The sequence below is a fragment of the Neovison vison genome, chromosome 2 (genome assembly GCF_020171115.1).
Source record: "Neovison vison isolate M4711 chromosome 2, ASM_NN_V1, whole genome shotgun sequence".
Lineage (NCBI taxonomy): Eukaryota > Metazoa > Chordata > Mammalia > Carnivora > Mustelidae > Neogale > Neogale vison.
Window position 1 is genome coordinate 44,621,287 of NC_058092.1, and position 24,260 is coordinate 44,645,546.

Consider the following 24,260-nt stretch of genomic DNA (forward strand, 5'->3'; position numbering starts at 1 on the left):
GAGACTCTCAAGCAGACACTGAGCACAGAGCCCAATGTGGGGCTCCATCTCACAACCCTGAGATCAGGATCTGAGCCTAAACTGAGTCGGACACTTAATTGACTAAGCCACCAGGTGCCCCAAAATGAGTGCTTTTGAAAGTGTTCAGTTTTCCAAATGTTTTGTGTTGTCTAAAGCAAAAACAAAAAACAAAAACAAAACACAACCTATTACCCCCCCGCCAAAATAAACCCACAAACAACCTCTCAAAGGAACTCCCACTTAGTCAAAAGTCCTGAAATTGTGCTGGAGGTATTTTACTACTATTGGCCTTTGGCTCTAAGATAATCCAATCCAGGTAGTTAATGACAAGCAACTCACGGTTGGACCACTCTGCTCTTCTGGGTGCTCTCAAATGTGGGTGTTAAGGTTTACACCTTAACTTTGTTTAAGACAACCATTCAAAACCAAATGACAAATCTGGCAGGTATTGCAAAATTTATAAGCTTAAACTGGCCAAAAATTTATAAGCTTAAACTGGCCAAAAATTTCTAGGCAATTTTCTGTCTTAAAATATCATATACATGTATTTTTCAATGCCCACATTAAATAAAGACAAGCTATCTTTTAAAAAAATTTGCTAAATATTTTCTCCTTTTGAGCCCAACACATTTCTTCCCAAGAATGATTACTTTAAGGCCAATATGAAAGAGCACAGCTTGACCACAAGAGCAACAAGTGATGCAGAAAAATGAATGAATATATTTACATACTAAATTAGACTGCCAGATGAAATAAAACTTGGGGCAAAGCAAAATCACTTAGGGCTTTATTTCCTCCAGACCTAAAATGGCAAGAAGGTCTAACCTCTTCACCTTCCAAGACTGGAGTGTTTCTACCTGCTCACTCTCCCCCATCACCCATTACCACTCTGCTCTCACGACTCAGAGTATGCAGCCTCTCTTAGATCTTACTCAACATCATGGAGCAGATACCCTGTCTTTTCAACTGTGCTCCTTTAACTACCACAATGACTTGCAGACACTAAACAGTAAATGTTTATTGAACTAAATCTACTAGTTTAAAGCCACTTTTTGGAAAGAGGGTAATAAAAACATTCTTTTGCTTAAATTCTTCCAAAACTTTTTTTTTTAAAACCTTGAAATGATAAAGTTAATCTATTTTCTGGCAAACTCCTCACAGCTTCATTTATGGAAAACAAATTACAATTGTTTTTTAAAGTTAGGATGCATTCAATAACAAGAAGGTTGAGGATAACAACTGTATCAGACAGACTTGCTAAACTTCCAGAGGAAGAGAATGGCATATTTTATTACATAAGGCTTCCTCATTATTAATTTACAAGTGGTTTTGCGAGTGTAGCACTGCGCATAGGAATAAAGTGAAAAAAAACCAAAACAAAACAAAAAACTGAGCCTTTTCTTTCTTTTTTATTTTTTTAAAGATTTTATTTATTTATTTGACAGAGAGAGATCACAAGTAGGCAGAGAGGCAGGCAGAGAGAGAGAGAGACGAGGAAGCAGGCTCCCTGCCGAGCAGAGAGCCCAATGCGGGGCTCGATCCCAGGACCTTGAGATCATGACCTGAGCCGAAGGCAGCGGCTTAACCCACTGAGCCACCCAGGTGCCCAAAATTGAGCCTTTTCTAAGCCCAGAAAAACCCAAGATGGTTCAGTTTATGTTCTGTTTTTTACTTTTTTTTCCAAAACTAATTTTTTCACAGATCATCCAATAAAAATACTTATCTCTGACATCTAAAACATGGATGTGCAAACAGAAATAGCTCGGATGAAATGGGGGGGGGAGAGACTTCTTACTTCCAAGTTGTAGAGCACTCTGAAGGTAGACATTCCTGGAGCAAAGGACCGAAACAGACTTTCCAAAATCGAGCTGGCGCTTGGCTGATGCTGCTGCTTGGAGACCAGGGATGGAGACTTTGAGGACTGAGAACTCGTTTCAGACAGTAATGTCTTCTGAGGTTTTAGAGAATGAAAACAAAGGATTTATGTGTTAAAAGCACAAGTTAAAGAGAAACATACCTCAGTATGCACTTTAACATTCTCTTCCTTTTTAATATAAATGCACCAAAGTGATTTCCTACAAATTAACCTCAAGGACACATCACTTGATAATCACTAACAAAAGATTGAATTCCATCACACATCCCGACCCTACAGGAACCCATCTGAGAGTGTCTTCTAGGTAACACTACCAAGGTCGTTTTTATTTGTTTCTGTGTTTTAAAAATCTCTACTACTAAGTACTGATAATAAAATTATTAACTTATAGAAGCTCTGAACGTGTTTTTAGCTAGCACTAGTGATACGTTTTGCGGTTACATTCGTTTTTTTCTTCTCCCTGCAAATACCTAAGCCGTGTATGACAACACTATGAGCTGACGAAACTTCAACCACTGAAACAAGTTCGTACCATAGTGCTAACAACTCTGTTCTACGTGAATTTATTCTGAGATCATAATTAAACATTATAGGCAGAATAGAATTTTAATACATATAATAAAATTTTTGAGGAAGAACATTCTAGAAATTGAGATGAACTTTAAATATCAACTGTGGAAAAAATTAAATGATAATATAATTAAGGAAGCAACTCAAACACAGGCAACAATCACATTTGGAGAGCTGTCATGACAGAAGAAAAATGTCTCCACTGAATCAGGACTAGAGTCTGATCCTGGACAAGACACTTAATCTCTCTGGGCTTCAGTATCTTAATCCAGAAAAAGAACGTGGATGTACATGATATTAAAGGCTCTTCCAGTTCTAAAATTTGATGTCATTACTGACTCTAGGTCTTTTAAAAGTCTACATGAAGTTCTGATTTCCATTTACAACAAAAGTATTTTATTTTTTTAAACAGTGGGGAAGAGAATTTTTTTTTTTAAAGATTTTATTTATTTATTTGAGAGAGAGAGATCACAAGTAGGCAGAGAGGCAGGCAGAGAGAGAGAGAGGAGGAAGCAGGCTCCCTGCTGAGCAGAGAGCCCAATGCAGACTCGATCCCAGGACCCTGAGATCATGACCTGAGCCGAAGGCAGCGGCTTAACCCACTGAGCCACCCAGGTGCCCCAAAAGTATTTTTTTAAAGAAGAGTTGTTATGGAGTACCATATGGCCTAAAAGTGATTTCAGGTTGTATTTTTACTGACTTGTGACATTAAAATTTCCAGGTCCCTAAGTCGAGGACACTCATACCTTTCTTCCCAAGGAATCAAGTTGATCCAGGGCTTCCTGAATGGCTGGGTCAGTGGGTATCAAGAGCAGCAGCTTTCGTACTCGTAGAGTTATCCTGAAATTTTGCAAATACAAATTTTTCAACATTAGCCAGTTTCAAAACCAAAGTCATTTGTTCCTGACAAATGTAAAGTCAAGTCAAAATGTACTTAGTTCCCTAACCTTAATAACTTTCTCTCTTTCAAGCCTTATACACGTTTATATTTACCTTGGCTCCTCCAGATTGGCAAGCTGGTAAAGCATGTCAAACACATTACATACGAGTGCCATCACAACGCCAGGGAGGGATTTCTCCTGAGGGAAAAAAGCAAACTGTAAATACAAACTGACAAAAACATTTTCTCTTTTTCTCATCAAATATGCCAACAATAAAATTACAACTTCTGAAAGAGTGGCTGCAACAAAGCTTGAGGGGAGCAGTGTGCTCACCTGAGGAACAGAGACTGGCGGGACCACAACCTTCTAGAGACTGTTACCTGGGCTCTCCCCAACCACCTGCTGGTGAGGGGTTAAGGTGCCAAAAGGCAGGCAGTGGAAGAGAAGTAAAATGATGGGCAGGTACAATTAATAGAATGGACAGCAGACTCTACTGAAAGCTGATCAGAGCTAGTCAGGAGCAAACAAGGCAATGACTGATTGAAAAGCAAAATGAAAGTAGTACATGGATATACACACTCCAGACAATAGGTAGAAGCAGCTTACATGTGACTAAAGTACTGTTTTTTTTTTTCCTGGTTATAAAGATAAGAAACTGGATGTCACTGTAGATTGTCACATATAAGGGAACATTTTAAAATAAATTTCAGATAAACAGGAGACGATTTGGAAATGTTAAGCTTGAAGATGCTACTATGTACAGGTGTACTGCAGATATCACAGATTCACAACCAGACCACGGTGAGAAAGCAAATATTGCAAGAGTCAAATGAATTTTTTTTGGTTTCTCAGTGCATATTAAGTTTATGCTACAGTCTATTAAGTGTACAGTAGCATCGTGTCTAAAATAATATATATGTCTTAATTAAAAAAGACTTTATTGCTAAAGAATGTTACCCATCATGGGAACTTTCAGCAAGTTGTGATCTTTCTGCTGGGGGAGGAGCTTGTCTCGGTGGTGATGGCTGCCCAAGGATGCGGGTGGCTGCAGCAGTTCCTTAGAATTAGATCACCGGGAAGCCGGCTGCATCGACTGACTCTTCCTTCCAAGAACGATTTCTCTGTAGCACGCGATGCTGTTTGATAGCATTTTACCCACAGAACTTCTTTCAAAATTGGAGTCAATTCTATGAGACCCTGCTGCTGCTACATGAACCAAGTTTCTGTGATACTGTGAATCCTCTGGTGTCATTTCAACCACCTTCATGACATCTTCACCGGGAGTAGATTCCCTCCCAGGACACCACCTTCTTTGTTCATCTGTAAGAAGCAACTGCTCACCCTCAAGTTTTACCCTGAGAGGGCGGCCACGCAGTCCCACCTTCAGCCTTCACTTCCCGTTCTCTTGCTCCTTCCGCCCCATCTGCAGTCACTTCCTCCCTGACGTCCTGACCCCTCTGAGTCACCCAGGAGGGCTGAAACCAACTTCTTCCAAACTGCTGCTCATGTTGCTATCCTGACCTCCTCCCATGAATCACGGATGTTCTAGGATGGTGAATCCTTTCTGGAAGATTTTTATTTCACTTGGCCCAGAGCCACCAGAGGAATCACTGTGGCAATGACAGCCTTATGAACTGAATTCCTTAATCAGAAGGCCGGAATGACTCCGTGATCCATGGGCTGCAGAACGGATGCCGTGTCAGAGGTATTCGAACACTTACCTCGTCCGTCTCCATCAGGGCTCTTGGGTGACCAGATGTGCTGTCAGTGAGCAGGAATATTTTGAAAGGAATCTTTTTTTCTGAGGAGGTCTCAATAGGAGGCTTAAAATACTCAGTAAACCATCTTGTAAACAAGTATGCTGTCATCTAGGCTTTGTTGTTCTATTTACAGAACACTAAAGTATAGATTGAGCAAAATTCTTGAGGGTCCTGGGGCTTTATGAACGGCAAATGAGCACCGGTTTTAACATAAAGTCACGAGCTGCATGAGCCCCTCCCATGCGAGTCAGCCCGGCCTTTGAGGCTTTGAGGCCAGGTGCTGGCTTCTCTGCAGCTGTGGACGTCTCACACGGCATCTTCCCCGACAGAAGGCTGCTCCGTCTACACTGAACATCTGTTGTTCAGTGCATCCACCTTCACGAATGATCCAAGCCGGAGCTTCTAAATCACCCACTGCGGCGTCTACACGGGCACTGGCTGCTTCACCTTGTCCTTCTACGTTATGGAGGTGGCTTCTTTCCCTAAACCTCACGAACCCACCTCTGCTGCTTCCAACCTTCCTTCTGCAGCTTCTTCACCCCCCTCAGCCTTCACAGAATGGAGAAGGGCTCGGGCCTTGCTCCGGGTCAGGCTTGCCTTAAGGGAATGTGGTGGCTGGTTTGCTCTTCTATCCAGGCCGCTCACACTTCCTCCACGTCAGCAGTAAGGCTGTTCCACTTTCTTATCATCCGTGTGTCCCCTGGAGGAGCGCTCTCAGTTTCCTGCAGGAACTCGTCCTTTGCTTTCACAGGCGTACTGCTGTGCTGCCTGGCTAGGTGTTTGGTGCAAGAGGCTTCACTTTTGGCCTAACTCTGCTCCTGACCTGCCTTTCTAAGCTTAATCATTTCTAGCTTTTGATTTAAAGTGAGACGTATAGCTCTTCCTCCCACTTGAATGCTCAGAGGCCATTAGAGGGTTATTAATTGGCCTCATTTCAATACTGTTTGTCTCAGGGAATAAAGGGCCCAAGGAGAGGGAGAGAGATGTGGGAACAGCTAGTTGTGGAGCAGTCAGAACACACACAACATCTCTGAAGTTTGCTGTCTTACATGGGCACAGTTTGTGGTGCCCCAAAATAATTACAATAGTAATACCACGGATCACTGACCATAGATCATCATGACATGACTTATATGTGACAAAAATAAGAATGAAAAGTTTAAAATACTGTGAGAAGTACCAAAATGTGACACAGACACACAAAGTCAGCAAATGCTGTTGAGAAAATGGTACCAGTGGACTTGGTTGGTACAGAGTTGACACCAAGTTCGATTTATAAAAAACATACCATGTGCAAAATGCAATGAGTGAAGGCATGCTTGTACATTGTTTCTGCTGTGATTAACTGTTATACTACTACGCTGAGTGGGAGCTTTCTTAAATTCTTCCTATTACGTAAGTGTAGCCACTTAAAAAAAAGAAAAGAAAAGAAAAAACCCATTACACTAATATTAGCCCTGAGGAGTTCTTGAGATCTAAAGTAAGTTTATGCCAAGTTAGAAAAAAATGACAGTACACAAAAATCTTCTATTTAGAATTAAAGCAATACATATAACTGGAAAAAAACCTGATGTGCCGTTTAAGTATCTTTACATGATGTCTGGTGTGATCTTATTTTCTAGACTGAAAAAGTGAAGAAGCAGAACCAGGCCCATCTTCTGTACTCTGGTACCAAGCTCTGTCCTGACCCACAAAGGGTACCAAGTAAATGGGCGGATTCATGGAATCACTGGGCAAATACTAACTGAGTACTTACTATGTGCTAGGCACTCTTTTTGGGGCTGGGGATACAACAATGAGCAAAACAGACAGAAGGCAGCTCTCACGGCATTTAAGTGTTATCTCACCAGGGAGAGAAAGACATTAAATAAGATAAAACATACACTATGTTAAAGTAAATCAGGAAGGGAGATACAAAGTGCAGGAATGGTGTTAAAAATGCAAACAGGATTGCCAAAGAAGGCTCACTGAGAAGGCAACATCCAAGTGAGAGCTGAAGAACGTGAGAGAGGACCACCAGGATACTGGGGAAGAATATTCCAGACACAGGGAAGTGCAAGTGCAAAGACCTTACTGAATACAAGGACCATGGAGGCCAGTACAGCTGGGGCATTAGGGGGTGGGGGGAGGTCGGGGGAGGTGATCTCAGAGAAGTCCCAGGAGACGAGCCCTATAGGGCCCAGCAGACTCTGCCTCCTGCTCTGCGGGAGACAGTGCCCTGGAACACTGGAGCAACACGTGTCTGCTGTTCAAGCAGAGCCCAGGCTGCTGGGCGCTGCACAGAGGAGACACTGAAGCGGTGTTGGGACAGAGCTGGGAGAGCAGGCCGACATGGCTGAAATCCTTCAGGTGAGGCATGACAACTGCCTGAACCCATGCAGAAGCCATGGAGGCAGACAAGAGTAGCTAGATTTGAGATGCCTTTTGAAGGCAGAGTTGAGGATCTGCAGGACTCGCTCAGCTCTCCCCTTCCTCTCTGGCTACTCTGTTGTCTGCCCTGCCGGGCGCTCTCCACCCTCGATCTCTATGCAAAGAAGCTCCCTGGCCCCATCCTCTGAGCTCTCCTCTGTCTACGCTTGCTGTTCCCTTTGGAGGAACCTCATCAGTCAGGACTTGTCCAACAGAAAAGGACCCAGCCCACCGAGCCTATGCGGGCCACAGGCCCAAGTATGAAGATAACCAACCTGACCTGCCCATGGATGCCCCCCGCCGCCTCCGTACCTGCTCCATGGCGTATGAGGAGCTGAAGACCCCGCTGCCGCTGCTGCTGGAGCTGGTCGAGGAGTCCGCCGAGCTTCCGGATGGGGTCCCACTGCCTGATGTCTTCACTGTGAGGATCTGTTCATCAGAAAAGCCCAGCTGGTGGAGGAGCTTTTGATCTTTATTCACCGTCAGCTGCAAAAAGTGGTTTCTTAATTAGCAGGAGGGAAAGGAGGATGAAGGTATGGCTGTCAGGCCAAAGGGCCAGATGGCTGGCACAGACTTACCAGACTGTCGTTGGTAAATATCTGTATGTTGTCCACAGGTGAGCACAACTGCTTGGCTATCTTCCACCGCACGCTCCCTATGGTCTCATTACTGTGGGCCTGCATGATCAGATCAAACACCGCTTGTGAGGAGGGAATGGGTGCCGGCCACCATTCCAGAAGCCGGGAACACAGAAGAGACCCCACAGACAACTCTCCCCTTTCATAGTAATTCAATGTCCATCTTCCCCCCCTCTGTCCTCGCCATCTCGTGAAATCAAATCTCAAGTCCTGCTGCGGAGTCTCCATGCTCTCCTGTTCTCTGCATGCTCCACCACCAGCTAGCCTGCCAGTCACCGAATGAGCCACCCAAGTCTCACGGCAGGGCCTCTGTCCCTACAGCTCCCTTCACTTGGAATGTTCCTCCCCAGAAACAACTTGCTGTCACTTCATTCCATCTTTGCTCAAATGTCACCATCTCAGAGAGAACTTCCCTACCCATTTTTTTTTTTTGAAGATTTTATTTATTTGAGATAGAGAAAGGATGAGAAAAAGAGCATGAGAGGAGAGAGGTCAGAGGGAGAAGCAGATTCCTTGCCGAGCACGGAGCCCGATGTGGGACTTGATCCTGAGACTCCAGGATCATGACCTGAGCCAAAGGCAGTTGCTTAACCAACTGAGCCACCCAGGCGCCCCCCTGCCCATCTTTTTAAGACACTTTACATATATACACCACTCTCTACCGAATCATCCAGCTTTATTCTTACTCCTTGTAACACCCATTACCACCTGATACTGTATCACATGCCTACTTATATGCCTTCTACCCCATCATTTCCCTTTCACTGCAGGTGTTTAGTCTGAATTTGTTGACCAAACGGCTTGTGGCTCATGCAGCTATCCCAGTCCGCACTGCTCTCGAGAAAGTAACAATATGATCCGAGAATGGCCCCCAGGATCAGCGCAAACCTACCTCTACAGTGAAGGTATCTTTGGTAGACTCATACGTAACATTGAGAGTTAAAAGATGTCCATGAAACGAGGCCCCATGAGGTAGAATAGTTCGTGGAACAGAGTAAAAATCCTTGAAAAAGAAGTCAAATAAGTCAGACGTAGTGCGTCACTGAAGTATCTTAGAAACACACACCTAACACAACAAGTTTAACAATACAATGATAAAGTGGCTTTAAAAAGGCAGGCTTACCTCTATAGTGATCACGTAGCGTTCAGCCAGAAGCAGCAATCTCTCGATTATTACAAGTTTAGTCGATCTATGGATTAAAAAAATTTTGGGGGGAACATATATGAAAAGAATTGCTCGATTCCGGTCTGCTTCACTCCAAACCCAAACAGTTAGCACTCACTGGTGAAAGGCTGAGATCTGCAGAGACTAAACTTCCCCTGTACCCAAGGTGGGGGGAGGGGTGGCTCAACCAGCGCACAGCTGGGACACACCCAGAGAGTCAGGGAGGACGGCATCTCTCCTCTCCTGTCTTCTCCTCTCTTTGTAAACAGCTGTTCTGTAAAGAGAGGACCTGGGTCTCTAGGTCTATTTGTTCGTCAATCCCCAAGAACAAACTATCAGTGAGTCTGAGTCTCATAATCTTACAACTAAAATACACCACATGATTTGGTAAACATGGACCAAGTGTTACCAAGTTCTGACCTGCCTGAAAATCAGAAGATGAATAAAAGCCAGTAAGTCTACCACAAATAACACCTGCTGTTTGAATGAGCCAGAGGATGAAGAGGAAGTGAAGGATAAACAATTGTTTATCTGGTTTAAAAGAACATTCTGTGTAAATAAGAGTTTATTATTCCACTGGTTTTCAAAGTACTTCAGAAGTCAGCAGGCATTGAGAGACAACCATGTCTAGAACAGGCAACATATGGACAGGAAGTGTGGAGCTCTAGCACACCTGAAAATGAGGTCCCTTTTGGTCAGACTCAGGGTGTATTACTAATTATCTGATTTTCACAGGACTTCAACATGCAGCAAGCTTATACATTCACAGCTCCATATTTTATGAAAGAGAACATTATACGTGTTAACATCAAGAGATGAAAATCCAAGTGCCCTTAATTGAAACGTGCTATTCCAGAAAATCTAGGCATTTCAAATACAGGTATTTCTAAATCTGAAAAAAAAAAAAAAAGGTACTACCATTTTCTAACAATTGTTCCGTTTTGCTGATCAGAATTATTGGAAATTTCACTTTAAAAAGAATGGATTAGGGGTGCCAGGATGGCTCAGTGGGTTAAGCCTCTGCCTTTTCAGCTCGGGTCATGATCTCAGGGTCCTGGGTTTGAGCCCCACATCGGGCTCTCTGCTTGGCGGGGAGCCTGCTTCCTTCCCTCCACCCCCTCTGCCTACTTGTGATTTCTCTGTTAAATAAATAAATAAAATCTTAAAATAAAAAACCAAATAGAATTTATTCAACACATTTTAATAGTTCTGTTGAACACATTTAACAGAGTTCTAAATCCTTTCCAGCTATGGGCAAGACTAGAATTTGATACTTAGATGGAAAATCCTTAGAAATATCTAAGTGCTAATAGTAAGTGAATGAGTCAATTTAATTATGCCTCAATAATGAATTAAATCACAGACAGCGTCGTAAAACACTGTGTAGAGGAGGGAATAACTCCTGCCCTCCCAAAGATGGGACAATTAGAGTCACTGAGAAGTCCTTCCAAAACCAGTGAAATAAGATTAACTACAATGTCCTGGTTCAAACGCGAGTTTAAAAAAAAAATTTTTTTTGCGAGTTTGAAATTTTATATTATTAAAAGTGTTTAGAGTTTTTAACAAGAAAAAAATGATCCTATGGTTTCAAACATGAACTGATTCAGAATAAAAATCACTTAGTAAAAAGAGAAAAACAGAAAACACACTTTTTTAAAGATGTTCCAGTTTGGAAATCCCAATCCAATAGCCCAATCCAATAGTTCATTAATGCATTTCTCTTCTGGTTTGTCAGACAAATGAATCAGGAATTCTCAATGCACATTCTCCATGAAAGTCTTATTTGAAATACACTTCCATCAATGTGGGAATGCAAAGGTCATGTTAGTGTTTTTATCACGAGCTGAATCTATAATCACTTTCTACTATCTTAACTATTTTTGGTAAGGTTTTATTTTATTATTATTTTTAAGTTTTTATTTATTTATTTGAAAGAGAGAGAAAGACTGAGAGAGCAGAAACAGGGAGGAGAGCGGGGCTACATCCCAGGACTGTGGGATCATGACCTCACCCAAAGGGGCAGATGCTTAAGCAACTGAGCCACTCAGGTGCTCCTGTAAGATTTTATTTTTAAGTAATCTCTACAAGCAATGTGCGGTTCAAACTCACAACCCCAAGATCAAGAGTTGCATGCTTTACCAACTGAGCCAGCCAGAGGCCCCACTTTCTGCCATTTTATTTTTATTTATTTATTTGACAGACAGAGATCACAAGCAGTCAGAGAGGCAGGCAGAGAGAGAGGGAAGCAGGCTAGGCTCCCTGCTGAGCAGAGAGCCCGATACGGGGCTTGATCCCAGGACCCTGGGATCATGACCCCAGCCGAAGGCAGAGGCTTTAACCCACTGAGCCACCAAGGCGCCCCTTTTCTGGCATTTTAAAAAGAGCTCCAAGAGGGCTGAGTTGTATTGGCATCTCTCTCATGTTAACAAAATATCGCTACTTAGTACTCAACTCATTTTTAAAAAAAAATGAAAAGAAGAAGAATATAAAGATTTATTGTTTTGACTCCTTTTCTAAAGAAAGGCTTTAAAAAGAAAAAAGAACTGTAAATTAACAAATACAAAGACCTTCCAAGAGTAGAAAATGACAATATGAGTACCCATCACTAGAGGGCAGCAAAGTAAGCCTGGTTGGGAGCACCTGCCAAAGTTTCCTGGGCACCACCAGTTTTGGGCTACTAAGAACAAAGTGCTTGTAAAACCTCACAGCAGCATTTGAGCTCCTTCAGTCTAACGTTCCTGAATACTCATCTTCGTTCCTTACCACAGCAAACAACTATAGCAAATACCGAGCTCAGATTTCCCTGATAATATCTGTCAACATTAAACACAGTAATGTGGTCACAGACCACATGTCACAGACATCAGTTCAAAACTACAACACAAATATTTGGTGATGAAGTTCTTAATAAAAATTATTTTGAGAAAAAAAAATTTTTTTAAAAGATTTTATTTATGTATTTGACAGACAGAGATCACAAGTAGGCAGAGAGGCAGGCAGAGAGAGAGAGGAGGAAGCAGGCTCACCGCCAAGCAGAGAGCCTGATGCAGGGCTCGATCCCAGGACCCTGGGATCATGACCTGAGCCGAAGGCAGAGGCTTTAACCCACTGAGCCACCCAGGCGCCCTGAGACAAAATTTTAAGGAAATAATATTTCAACTATGATGATATTACAATGCACGATTTTAACTAGCCATCATCTGCCATTTCATTTTGCTTATGCTGTAAATGCCCTGATTTGGGCACAAGGAGAAAACTGCTCTTCATACAATGAATATATCTGGTAGTCTGTCGCAAAGAGTAGGTTACTCCTGTTATATAGAGTCAAAGTAAAGGGATTTAAATACCCCCCCCCCCCCAAATTAACAACAGAAGCTGTCCACTAGGCAGAGGGGAGGGGCAGAGCAGTGCTTGGGTGGTGGTGATCATGACCTACAGATCTTGAGGGAAAGACATACAGATTTGGGGAAGTATGATGGGGTCATACAATTTCTCAGGATATGACTATTTGCAACAATTAAGACATAAAAGGAGGAAGTCCACAACTGAGACATCTCCGAAAAAAGCTGCCAGTTATTTTTTATTTTTTTGAACTGAAAACACACACACACACACACACACACTCCTGCATCAGGCAAGGATGTGCCGTCACTCCTGCGCACTTACCTATATGGAGACTGAACTGACGTTGCTACAGTAGGCATGGCAGTCGCTGTCAGCATTTTTGTTGCTCTCGTCACAGCATGCGTCAGAGTGGGGCCGCCAAGGGCTGAGCTGGCTGCCTATGAAACAGAACCAATCATTCTCTATCAGGGTTTTCTCAAACCTCAGCTCTACTGATATGTGGGGCTGGAAACCTTTGTTGGAGGGCTTTCTGGGCTTCACAGGATGTTTGGCAACCTCTCTGACCTCCCATCACTACCCACCTACCACGAGGTACCAGTGGGAACTCTCTGGCTGTGACAACCACAAAGGTGTCTGGGCATTGCCAAACGATCTCCGGGAGGCAGGAGCAGCTCCAGTGGAGAACTACTGTTCTACATATGTTAAAACTTAATTGGTACCTCATTTAAGGTCCTTGAATATTTTAAATGGTTTCTAATGATGACCTATCTGGATGGAAGTCACAACCTGGAAAATTCTGTACGGATTCGAGCACATAGTCATCATCAGAAGGTTTAACTTACTGACATTTGGGGGCAACAGCCTATGTTTTTGGAATACTCTCCATTAGATATAAAATTTAAACATGAGTTAAGAATGAAAGTGACTGCTTAATGCTTTAACCATCATGCTGGAGCTATAAGACACTAGAAACAGATGTAAGATAGTATCACACAGTAGACTTCTAATGGACAAAGAACATCAATACTACTACTGAGTGTCCTTCTGGGCCTTTAGTAACATTTAAGATACAGTCTCGGGTGAAAATGGGGAAGGGTAGGAAAAGCCAATTCTTTCATGAAACTCCTTGACAGAAAGAGAAAACAGAGAAAAGAATCTATTAGAAATATGGAATGTGGGGCGCCTGGGTGGCTCAGTGGGCTAAGTCTCTGCCTTCTCAGGTCATGATCCCAGGGTCCTGGGATTGAGCCGTGCATCGGGCTCCCTGCTCAGTGGGGAGCCTGCTTCTCCCTCTCCCACTCCCCCTGCTTGCATTGTCTCTCTCCCTCTGTCAAATAAACAAACAAAATCTTTAAATAAATAAATAAATAAATAATTTTAAAAAAACAAATAAAGATTAAAAAAAAGAAAAAAGAAAGAAAGAAAGAAATGTGGAATGTATAGCAGATCTGTTTTCTGAAGACAGTTCCTATACCCCAAAACAGGGGGTGGGTGGAGTGGGGTAGAGAGGTGGTGGAAAGAGAAGGAAAGCTTTCCCATAAAGGACACTTCCATACTGGGGGAATCAAGGCAAATGTCTGTTCCCTGTGTGACAATAAGGTACTGTTGACAAATTCTTTAGTAAAATCCAGCCACAAGTATCAATATTTTACATGATCCCAATATTAAAGGAAAGACATCAAAGCGTTTATTTCAAAAAGAGGCTCAAATGAAATACAGAAACAGGTTCAAATGAGATTTACCACTCACTTCTAATCTCGTGTAACAATCAGCAATAAATTTCTTATGTAATGATACAGAATCCTAAAAGTAAGAGATAAAAGAAATTAAAATTAATCTGACATTTAGTTGCAATCATTATTAAGAGAAAAACATCAAAATAAAGTGAATTTTGGGGCACACCAAGGGTGAAAACTTATCAATAAAAATACATATATAATCTTCTGTGCATGAGTACCCACCTTCTTTAATCTAGGATTTAGGTTAATATAACTATAGTTTATGATTAACTGAATAGCTTCATTAGCAATTTCTTCATCAGGTGATTCCATGGCTATTTTCCAAATGAAATCCATTCCTATCAATTCCAGCTTTTCTACATACTGTTCAAAAGAAAAAAAAATATATAATACACCAAAATTACAGACAATTATCTTTTATTATATCACTCAGTCTACCCCTTTCAGGTTAATATGAATTAAGGCTGCAAAAACCAAGCTACATACGAGAGCACTGTTGTACTGATTTGGAACTTTAAAACAAAGAAAAAGAAAAAAACACAAACACTGGGCTATGTCCATGGCAACCAGGATAGTTAATGGAGTGCTGTCTCCAGATATTGCTAAACCCAAGCTTGAAATACACCCAGATAGGCTACAGAAGAGGAAACACATAGGAGTGAGGTGGGCACCATATTCAGGAGTTTTTCTCCAAAGGGCAAGAGACCCAGGCTAGAAGTGGTTAATAATCCTTGAGGCTCAATATGGTCTTCCCAAAGCTCAGTTCAAGGGACAGGATCCAGACCTTAGAGATTTCATAAAAATTCTTGCCATCCAGAAGCTACATCTTGAATCAAGAGTTATGCCTTAGAAAAGAGAGTTATTTTTTGTCTCCTTTCTTAAGGTCCACGTGTAAATATAAACATATGCTATATACATTCTATGGGTCCTCATTCTCCTGATTCATGGACTGTTCCTAAAAATTTCCCCCCAAATCCCCGCCACTGTGATGAACTAAAGATTCATCTTCAGAATTAAAGATGTTGTAACTCTTTAGGAACATGTCCATTACCAGATCTGAGGAGTTGGAAGCTTTGATGAAACGACCCCTCCCCTACATTCACCCAGCCACAGGAGGCTGCCGGCTGCCCCAGGTCAGCAAGAAGCATGGAGGGATTTGAGAGTCAACTGTGCTCTCGCCATGCTGGATAGGGGGGCCTCCGTTATGCTCTAAGAGAAGCCCTGCAGTCAGTGCAGTTGAGGAGACACCCATTCTTTAACAAAATTACAACACTTTTGTTGTGTTTTACTAGATTATCCAAATTACCTAGACTTCAGAATAATGTACTCACCAGCTGAGCTCCTTGTCGTTTCAATCGATGATCACAAAGATTCACATTTTCAAAAAAAGTCTTAAATAAGTTAAAACCTGAAATTACAGAAGGTCAGATAAATTCACACACTCTAAGTACCACAGATAATCAATGAAAAGCCTCAAAGTATCTCAAGAACCCAAACTGTAAAACTCTTAGTACAAAACAGACATAAATCTTCAAGACCCTGGATTAGGCAATGCTTTGTTAGATATGGTACCAAAAGCACAAACAACAGCAGAAAAAACAGATAAACTGGGTCTCATCAAAATCGAGAACTTTGTGCTTCAAAGGACTACAAGAGTGTGAAAAGTCTATCCACTGAATGTGACAAAATATTTTCAAATCGTGTATCTGGTGAGGAGATACTATGCAGAATATACAGCTCAGCAATAACAAGCCAACCTATAGTGGGCAAAAGGTTTGAACAGACATTTTTCCAAAGAATATATACATACAGTCAATAAACATTTGCCCAGATGCTCATTAGTATCAGTCATCAGGGAAAGGCACACTGAAACCACGAGATAACCCTTGACACACACCATAGCAAGAATAAAGATGACAGACAGTAACAAGTGTTGGCGAAGATGGGAAGGAACTGAAACCCTCAGATGCTGCTGGGAAGATTATAAACAGTGCAGCCACTTTGCAAAATAGTTGGACAGTTTTTCAAATGTTAGTTCCAGGATACAATTCCACTCCTTGGTATATATCAAAGACAAATGAAAACTAATGTCCATACAAAAACTTGTACATAAATGCTTATAGCAGTGTTATTTGTCATAGCCAAAAAGTGGCAAAATAAGCCAAAAAGTAACAACTCAGTGTCCATCCACTGATGGACGGATAAATAAAATGTGGGACGGATAAATCAAATTTTCAATGGAATATTATTCAGCCATAAAATGGAATGAAGTACTGATACATCCTACCATTTGACCATTTGAGCTATCGGGCCATATAATTTAAAATTAATCATATATCATTCACATAAAAAGGAACTTAACTGTGATTATAAACATATGTATACAGAGATGTAAAGAAAAGTCCAGAAGGATATTCCAGACTGAGAAGCGGACTTAGGAGGAGAGGAAAGAAAAATTTCTTAAAGAACTGAGAAAAAAAGATTTTACGTTGTTTTCCTACCATTCATTGTGATTTCATATGACTCCAATTTAAGAATTTTCTCCTTGAAAAGCTGCTGTTGAACATCACTCTCGAGATCATGTTGCCCTTTTGTAAACCATTCAAAACACATCTGTGGATCAAGACAAATGTTATCCTATAAGTAAAATCCATTTCAGGCAAATACATATTCCAAAGTGGGAAAGTGAAGAAAAGTTTAAACCTTCAAAAATATTTATTGATGAAATACCACTGAAAACTGAAATGCCTGGTACTCTGGAACTAAATAAAGCAGTTCTAGCAACCTTTACCCCAGATAATGCAAATATAGACTCACATCATTCAATGGAACTTAAACTTGGGCTTCTCCACTAATGTTTATTAACAAGCCTGGCTATGTATGAGCCAATGACTGTGCTAGGCAAGGGCACGTATATAGTCCTTTCAACAATACTATCAAGCAGTTATAATTCTGTAAAATGAGATGAGGAAACAGTAATTCATTGTTAAAATACGCCAAGTCAGGTGTTCTGCTCCTGGTTTAATCTACTTTCAGCTGCTTAATTATAGTTTAAAAAAAATCTGTCTAGGCATTTATTTTTCTTTGTGTTTCTGGGGTACAACATCATTATAGGGACTCAAAGTTCTGGTTGGTAACTCGAAATTAGTTCCATGGGAGGGAGAAAAAACACAAGACACAATAAGAATTCTGTAGCTGTGCTAGCTGTGAATTTGATTTTACCTGGAATGGTATAAAAATTACTAAAGAACTCATATATTTAGATCATAGATATAAATTACATAAAATATTTTTTCAGCACTTATAGTTCCTGGCCTGTTAGTACAATTAGCAAATTGAGAAGTGTTTAGAATTAAAGAAGTGAAACCCACAAAAAATATGAGACACCCAGAAAAGGTAAAATATTTAAGTTCCACTTCTGCCTTATTTTACCCACACTACTGTCTTCTTACCTCTCTATCTAATTCACAGACATCCTGGCCAGTCACAAGACACTCCCAGATTTCCTTGGCACGATTCCAACCCAGATACAGTGTAGCTTCTTGTAAGAAAAATGCTAGAAATTTTAGATGGGCCTCTAAATACTGCAAAAAGAAGTAATGTTAATTAGTTAACTCCAGGCACTCCTGCCTAAAAGGAAAATGAAGAACAAATCTTTTTAATTAAAAAAAAGAGTTCTACCTAACACTTTCTCATATAATTTAGGGTAATATAAATGTGAGACATCTGTGTACGCTGACAGCACAATGTAGTAGAAGCTACTTGCAGTCTATTACCAATTCCAGTTGACTTAGGATGTCAGTAAAATATCATCTCAGCAATCTCAAAGTAAAACACCACAAACTCACAAGCAGTGAGTTAAGATTTTTCTAATTTTTAAAAACAATGTTACTAACCAGTTGATTTAAGAAACAAAACAACTCTTCAGAGAACTGACAATTACTATTTCCCATGAAAGACAAAAGAAAGGTGGTGATCTTTATCACAGTCCGTTTTTAGGTGATTTACTGAAAGATTTACCCAGAAATAACACTTTTCTCAACTTTTGTTTTAAAATGATTGTAATCAAAACACAAAATCGTTTGGTCACTACAAAGATACCTCAGGCCACCTCTTTCAGAGAGACACCCAATGAATGTAATTGTTTACAGTTCAAGTGCAAAAAGCCAGATGAGCACTGTAAATCACGACACAAAAGCGCAATGGCGGGCGGATACCTCCCGATAAGTGTATCGGCCATCCACCAGTGTTGAACCAGTTAAGCCTCCAGGTCCAGCCACAGCGGCTGCAAGTCGATGACAGGCTATCAAACTTCCCGTTACCAATTTCACGATTTCAAAATTCTTCTTCAAGTCTTGAATAATGCTCTTGGCAGAAACAACAAAAAGAAAGATGGCATGAGAAGCTGCAGTAATTTTGTCAGTTCAACACAAGCAAATAAAACATCTAGTATGCACATAATTAAAATTAAGGGAATAAACTTCTCTGCTAATTTTCTCCTTCTACAGAGTTTTTGTTTGTTTGTTTGTTTGTTTGTTTGTTTAAGGCGACTTTCCTAAGAACTATTTCACTGGCTGTGTACTTTTCTGGATCTTTCTTCCCAAATCTCTCCCACCAAGGAAGATCCAGGTCCTTAAACAACCCAATCTTCCTGAGATCAAATGTCTTCACATCTTTCCAAACACATTCTGACTTTCAAAAACTGGTATAATCATTTCAATAAATTAAGGAAATAAAAAGGAAATGAGTTAGGATAGATTAAAAGAAAAGCTCCGTCAATGGGGTGCCTGGGTGGCTCGCCTCTGCCTTCGACTCAGGTCATGATCCTAGGGTCCTGGGATCAAGCCCCACATCAGACTCTCTGCTCAGCAGGGAGCCTGCAGGGAGCCTTCAGGAGCCTGCTTCTCTCCCTCTCTCTGCCTGCCTCTGCCTACTTCTGCCTACTTGTGATTTCTCTCTGTCAAATAAATAAATAAATAAATAAATCTTAAAAAAAAAAAAAAGGAAAGAAAAGATCCATCGAAATGAATGCAGAAGGATGTTTAAACTCAAGATTATTAGAGACTATAAATGAACTATATTAATAATCGTAAAAATGTAAAATAGTGACTTTAAAACTCATCAATCTCTTTATGTTTCGTTATTCTAACAGCTGTGTGTCTAACTGGACAGTCATTGAACAGGGCTCTTCTCTTACCTTGTCTTGCTTTTGATAGGTCTGCTTTATGAACGAGCGGGTGATCTCATGGAGCTGACGCAAAGCCGGCACCACCCATACAAACTGGGGGTTATTGAGCTGAGACGACTAGAGTTAAGAAGAAGTTACATCAGTTACAACTAGAAATAAAAGGCAGGCTAAATTTATGGGCTATAAAAATTTCCCAAGTCAATTAGGTTTTATGGCTACACATTCTATTATTTTTCTCTTCACACTGCTCATTTAGAGCGCATCTCCATGCATTCATAATTCAGTCTTCAACTTCTTATTCTGCATGCAATTTCCTAAGGCCAAGAACTGCAAACAGGAGTGGATGTGAAGTGACAGTAAATGTATAGGGGTACATCAGCAAAAAACAGACGACAAGGAATTAGCAACTTCAGAGGATAGATTAAGTAGCACAGGCTGCTAGGACATGTTGGAATGAAATAAGCTGATGGCCAAAATTTACCCTGGATAATACTGAGCTGGCTGATAAGTAAAATGGTATAAAAATATGATTTTCTATAATTACACGATTAAGATACCAATGATATGATCAAGATACTGATAGTGGTCTAAATATTAAAGAAAATACTCAGGAGCTGCTTGTACATCCTAGTTAGAACAATTTTGCAAGAGAGAATTCTATTTTTATTAATTATTACAGCACTATACAGTTATACTTTGTATTTTTCATAACATTTTCAAATGTTATTTCTGAAACTGATACACGACAATCCAGATCTTTCATAGTACATATCTGAAAAGTCCGATGCTTGTGAAATGATCTTTAAAAAGAGAACTGTTCTTTAATACATAGCATCTTTTGAACTAAGACATTTATAAAATTTGGAAGAGTGTTTAACACTATTAATCAAATTATCTATTAAGTCTCTAAAAATCTGAGAAATTTTAAGCCCTTAGCCTTTATTTTAAAGGCTGGATTTTGCTTTTGTTTTTACAGGCTTCTCTTCCTTCTTCAAGTGTCTCTGTCAGATGAAGACCTATATGAGGTAGAAAATACTTTGGAAAAATACACTTTCTGTCTCTGGCAGGAAAACACTATACTACCAAATATATGTATTTGAGAGAGCTATTGCCAAAAACAGTACTGGTTTTCTTGAGGATCAGCCAATCAATCATCAAATACCCTATTTCCTGGATTCTAAGATACAGGTTTTATAAATTTCAACATTTCTGAAATTGAGGCTTCTTACAACTGTCAAAAGTAACGTAGCAGCCACTAGGTGTAGGAGTAAGTTCTGATACAGCTGTCCTTACCTGAATGCATGTACCCTTGGCTGCATATGAAACATATTTGTGCATCTACCTGTCATTTTAGTTGTGACCTCATTTCTGTAGCACCAGACAAGGATGGCTTTTTAACTTAAATTTGGAACAAGGATTTGTTACTAAAATTCTTATTAAAAAAGATGGCACTATGATCTAACACCGACTAGCCTGTTGCGTCTGTCAACTCAATTAAAAGCAAAGAAAACTGCCAGTGGTCTCAGTCTAAAGCATTTCTCACAGCTGGGGGAATTTGGTGTGACAGACTCAGACCCAGTGAAGGGCTCTGTCACCCAACACTAAATGTCTCTGTCCAAAGGTACACCCATAATTCAAGAGAAGCCATTTATCCTGTAATATACACATCACAATTCAATTAAGGAAAAAAAGCAGACTGATTTACCAAAAAGGACAAGGACACAAAATTTCATATTCTTTCACATGCCTCAAAAGTACACAGTCACTCTTGGGAGATTTCAGCGGTCAAAATCACTACTCTAGATAATGAAAAGCACTGTGCCAGTGAAGCTCTGCATACTGGTCCAAAAAGAGGCTTCCATTCAGACTCTGGGCAGGAATTTTAACAAGCGAATGGTGAAAGGAAATGTGCAATTTCTTTTTTCTTCTTTGCAAGCTTATTAGGTCTGTGATACGGGTCCAATCACAGGCATCTTAGAATCAGAGAAATAAGGTATATATTATAGGCCAACTATTTGCAAGACTACCTACATATTTCAGCTAAAATAGAAGAGCTGCAAAATGACAAAGAATAAAACTCTAAGGCTTAAGTCCAAACCGATACCTACTAATGATTATATACATTAGGATATAAATATAAACCCTTCAGCAAATAATCAGATATATTAAAAAAGCATCATTATGAAAGACTTAAGTCAATTATGGCTAGAATATTTTTATTTAACATAGAAAATCATCCTGTGGAAGTTGTTCAATGTCCAATAAAATTAAGGAAATCCTATAAAATTGGAATTTAAAAAGTACTTCTGATATAATCTTCCTACAGTTTAGCAGTTTAACAGGAAAGTTTAGCAGTTTAACAGGAAAGATGTTATTTATTTCATCGTATCTATGACACTAGGTTGCTAAGTTACAAGAAAAATTTAAGTGATTTTTCTCTAGTTACCAAAGGGGCAAGAGACTATGGGAAACAATTAAAATGAGCATATTGGATAATGCCTGGTAATGGAGCTGAGGTTTCGTAAGTAGGAGGTAACGGCATGTTCGAAGCAGACACTGAACGTCAGCTGAAGCCTCAGAGGTCAGGTGGTGCAGCCTACAAACCTACGCCTAAACCCTCACTCACTTTCGTTAAACGACTTTTCTCCTGGTGTCTCCCACAATGAGGGAGTCGGGAGGCGGTGCCCTCGACGGCAGACTGTTCTCACTGAAGTGCACTGTCTTCTCATATTGAAACATACCTCCCATGACTTCTTGGGAGACCTAAAAAGTCAGTGCAATCAAACTCTACCACAATCTAAGTCTCTGAAGAACACGTTCATATTCTTTCTTGAATTCCATTCTCAAAGCTGAACATCCCCACTTCGTCATCTGTCTTATTTTTCTGGACCTAGCCATTTATCTAGATTCGTAGTACCAATTTTTTGCACAGGAGGACATTTCTTAAAAAGTCTTTCTTCCCATGCTAATCAATCACTGTGAAACTGCACTGAGGACATCTTGCTGCTCTTGCTTTCAGTTACACATTTCAGCAAATAGTGGCCACTCCACACTGGTAAGTAAAGATTTTAGTGTCCTCAACAGGGTAAAGGGGAGGGATCAAGAGGAAGGGACGGGCATCTACTTAGAAGCTGCCAGGTGCTGTGCTGGGGGAAGCCTTAAGAGAATGACTTAGGGTTACGCAAACACTGCTACTTGAGTAAAAATGACTTTTTTGGTTTAGTAAATTTTTTTTTTTTGGATGAGTACATTTAAATTTTTAATTGAAGGCAAAAAGAAGTGAAATAAGAGGGAAAGGGCTGGGGATAAACAGTGGAAGACTAAAGGAAGCAAAGGAAAGAGGACCACGGGAGCCAAGGGTATCCTGGCAGAATCTACAAAAATGAAGTTAAGAAAAAAAGGTCAGGATTTCTGAACACAACAGTGGAATCTGGGAATTTTAAGAGTGTGAAAAGCAGAGGGGAGGGGAGTCAGTTGGGGGCAAGAGAGGTAGCTAAGGTTGGGAGGGGAGTAAGAGGTGGGTGATCTTGTCTTACCCTTTGCTTAGTTTCTGTGTAGCCTGGCAGGGAGACATAATCCCCAGTCAGCCCACCTTGCTGCCTGGCAGGAAAGGGCATAGCATAGAAAAACACCTTTAGTGGCAGTATATAACTCACCCCCCTGCCTGGAGTCATGTCCAGGGGGTTCTGATCTTCCCACTGCCCCCCTCAGCCGTGTGTACTTCCAGAGAGTATCTGTGAGCACTTAGTTCACTAGAAAGTGCTATGTAAATGCAAGGTATTGTTATTTGGAACAAAGTAACTTTACTGGGAGCAGTGGGAGATTTAAAAAAAAAAAAAACGAAGAGTACTCCTTTCAAGTTTCACAAAATGACTCCAAAAATGGCCCTGCTGCTGTTTGAGTTCTGTCATAAAACAACAGGCATGAATGGAGGGGCTGCAGAGAGGCAGCAAAGACGCAGGGATGCCGTGGACCGACCGGGAATGCTCAGTAACACTGAGCCTGAACCGCACGAGGAAGGAACGGAAGGAACGGACGGTGGGAAGGGGTTTCTGCTTTCAAAAGCCAATTTCCAGGAATAGTCTTTTGGGTATGGACCCCTCCCATTTATAAAGAAACGTATCTGTTACTGAGAAGAAAAGACCACTATTGTATAGATACCCTTTTCCTCTCACTGTCACTACTGAAGGATCTAAACTCCTTACATAACTCTGGACGAGGTCCAAGTGTAAAGGCAGAGGCTGCAATAAATGATCCGGACTGCTGAGCTGAGAAAACTAGAAAAATTCGTACTGTATCTGAGAATGAGAGCAACGCTGCTGAATTAAAGGAACGATTCCTCACAGCCTGAGCACCATCAGCTCCAGCCTGCGAGTGACTTTTTGAAAATCTCTAAAGCTAGTGTGTATGTAGAAAATTCACCTTATCGAATTCCAGGGTCAGAAATTTAAACTCCAACTTCTTAGGTGTCCCTAACTAAACCTGATGACCACACAGAACTTCATGAAAGACCACTGAGTCACCACAGCCTTTTAACAAGAGCTGAGCGTCTCTAAATACACCAGTGAAAAGGAGCAGTGTTCAAGATCCTTTAAAGAAATACTTCTTAGAGAAAGCCAAGAAAAATGTTGAACCAATGAAATAACGGAGCCCCTGGCTAGTCACCAA

At 40.7% G+C, this 24,260-nt stretch overlaps 1 protein-coding gene across 3 annotated transcripts in view; it reads right to left on the bottom strand.

Annotated features, from left to right (window-relative positions):
* Positions 1-24,260, bottom strand: part of USP24 (ubiquitin specific peptidase 24) — a 138,638-nt gene that overhangs the window by 57,810 nt on the left and 56,568 nt on the right. For all 3 annotated transcript variants that reach the window (XM_044238324.1, XM_044238323.1, XM_044238322.1), the window contains exons 17-31: positions 19,602-19,709; positions 18,622-18,771; positions 17,857-17,988; positions 16,906-17,017; positions 15,736-15,812; positions 14,627-14,767; positions 14,415-14,468; positions 12,987-13,102; positions 9,279-9,345; positions 9,048-9,158; positions 8,096-8,194; positions 7,830-8,003; positions 3,461-3,546; positions 3,214-3,307; positions 1,817-1,972 (exon numbers count right to left, since the gene is read on the bottom strand). In XM_044238324.1, the coding sequence (XP_044094259.1) occupies positions 1,817-1,972; positions 3,214-3,307; positions 3,461-3,546; positions 7,830-8,003; positions 8,096-8,194; positions 9,048-9,158; positions 9,279-9,345; positions 12,987-13,102; positions 14,415-14,468; positions 14,627-14,767; positions 15,736-15,812; positions 16,906-17,017; positions 17,857-17,988; positions 18,622-18,771; positions 19,602-19,709 (1,677 nt within the window). The remainder of the gene's footprint in view (positions 1-1,816; positions 1,973-3,213; positions 3,308-3,460; positions 3,547-7,829; positions 8,004-8,095; positions 8,195-9,047; positions 9,159-9,278; positions 9,346-12,986; positions 13,103-14,414; positions 14,469-14,626; positions 14,768-15,735; positions 15,813-16,905; positions 17,018-17,856; positions 17,989-18,621; positions 18,772-19,601; positions 19,710-24,260) is intronic.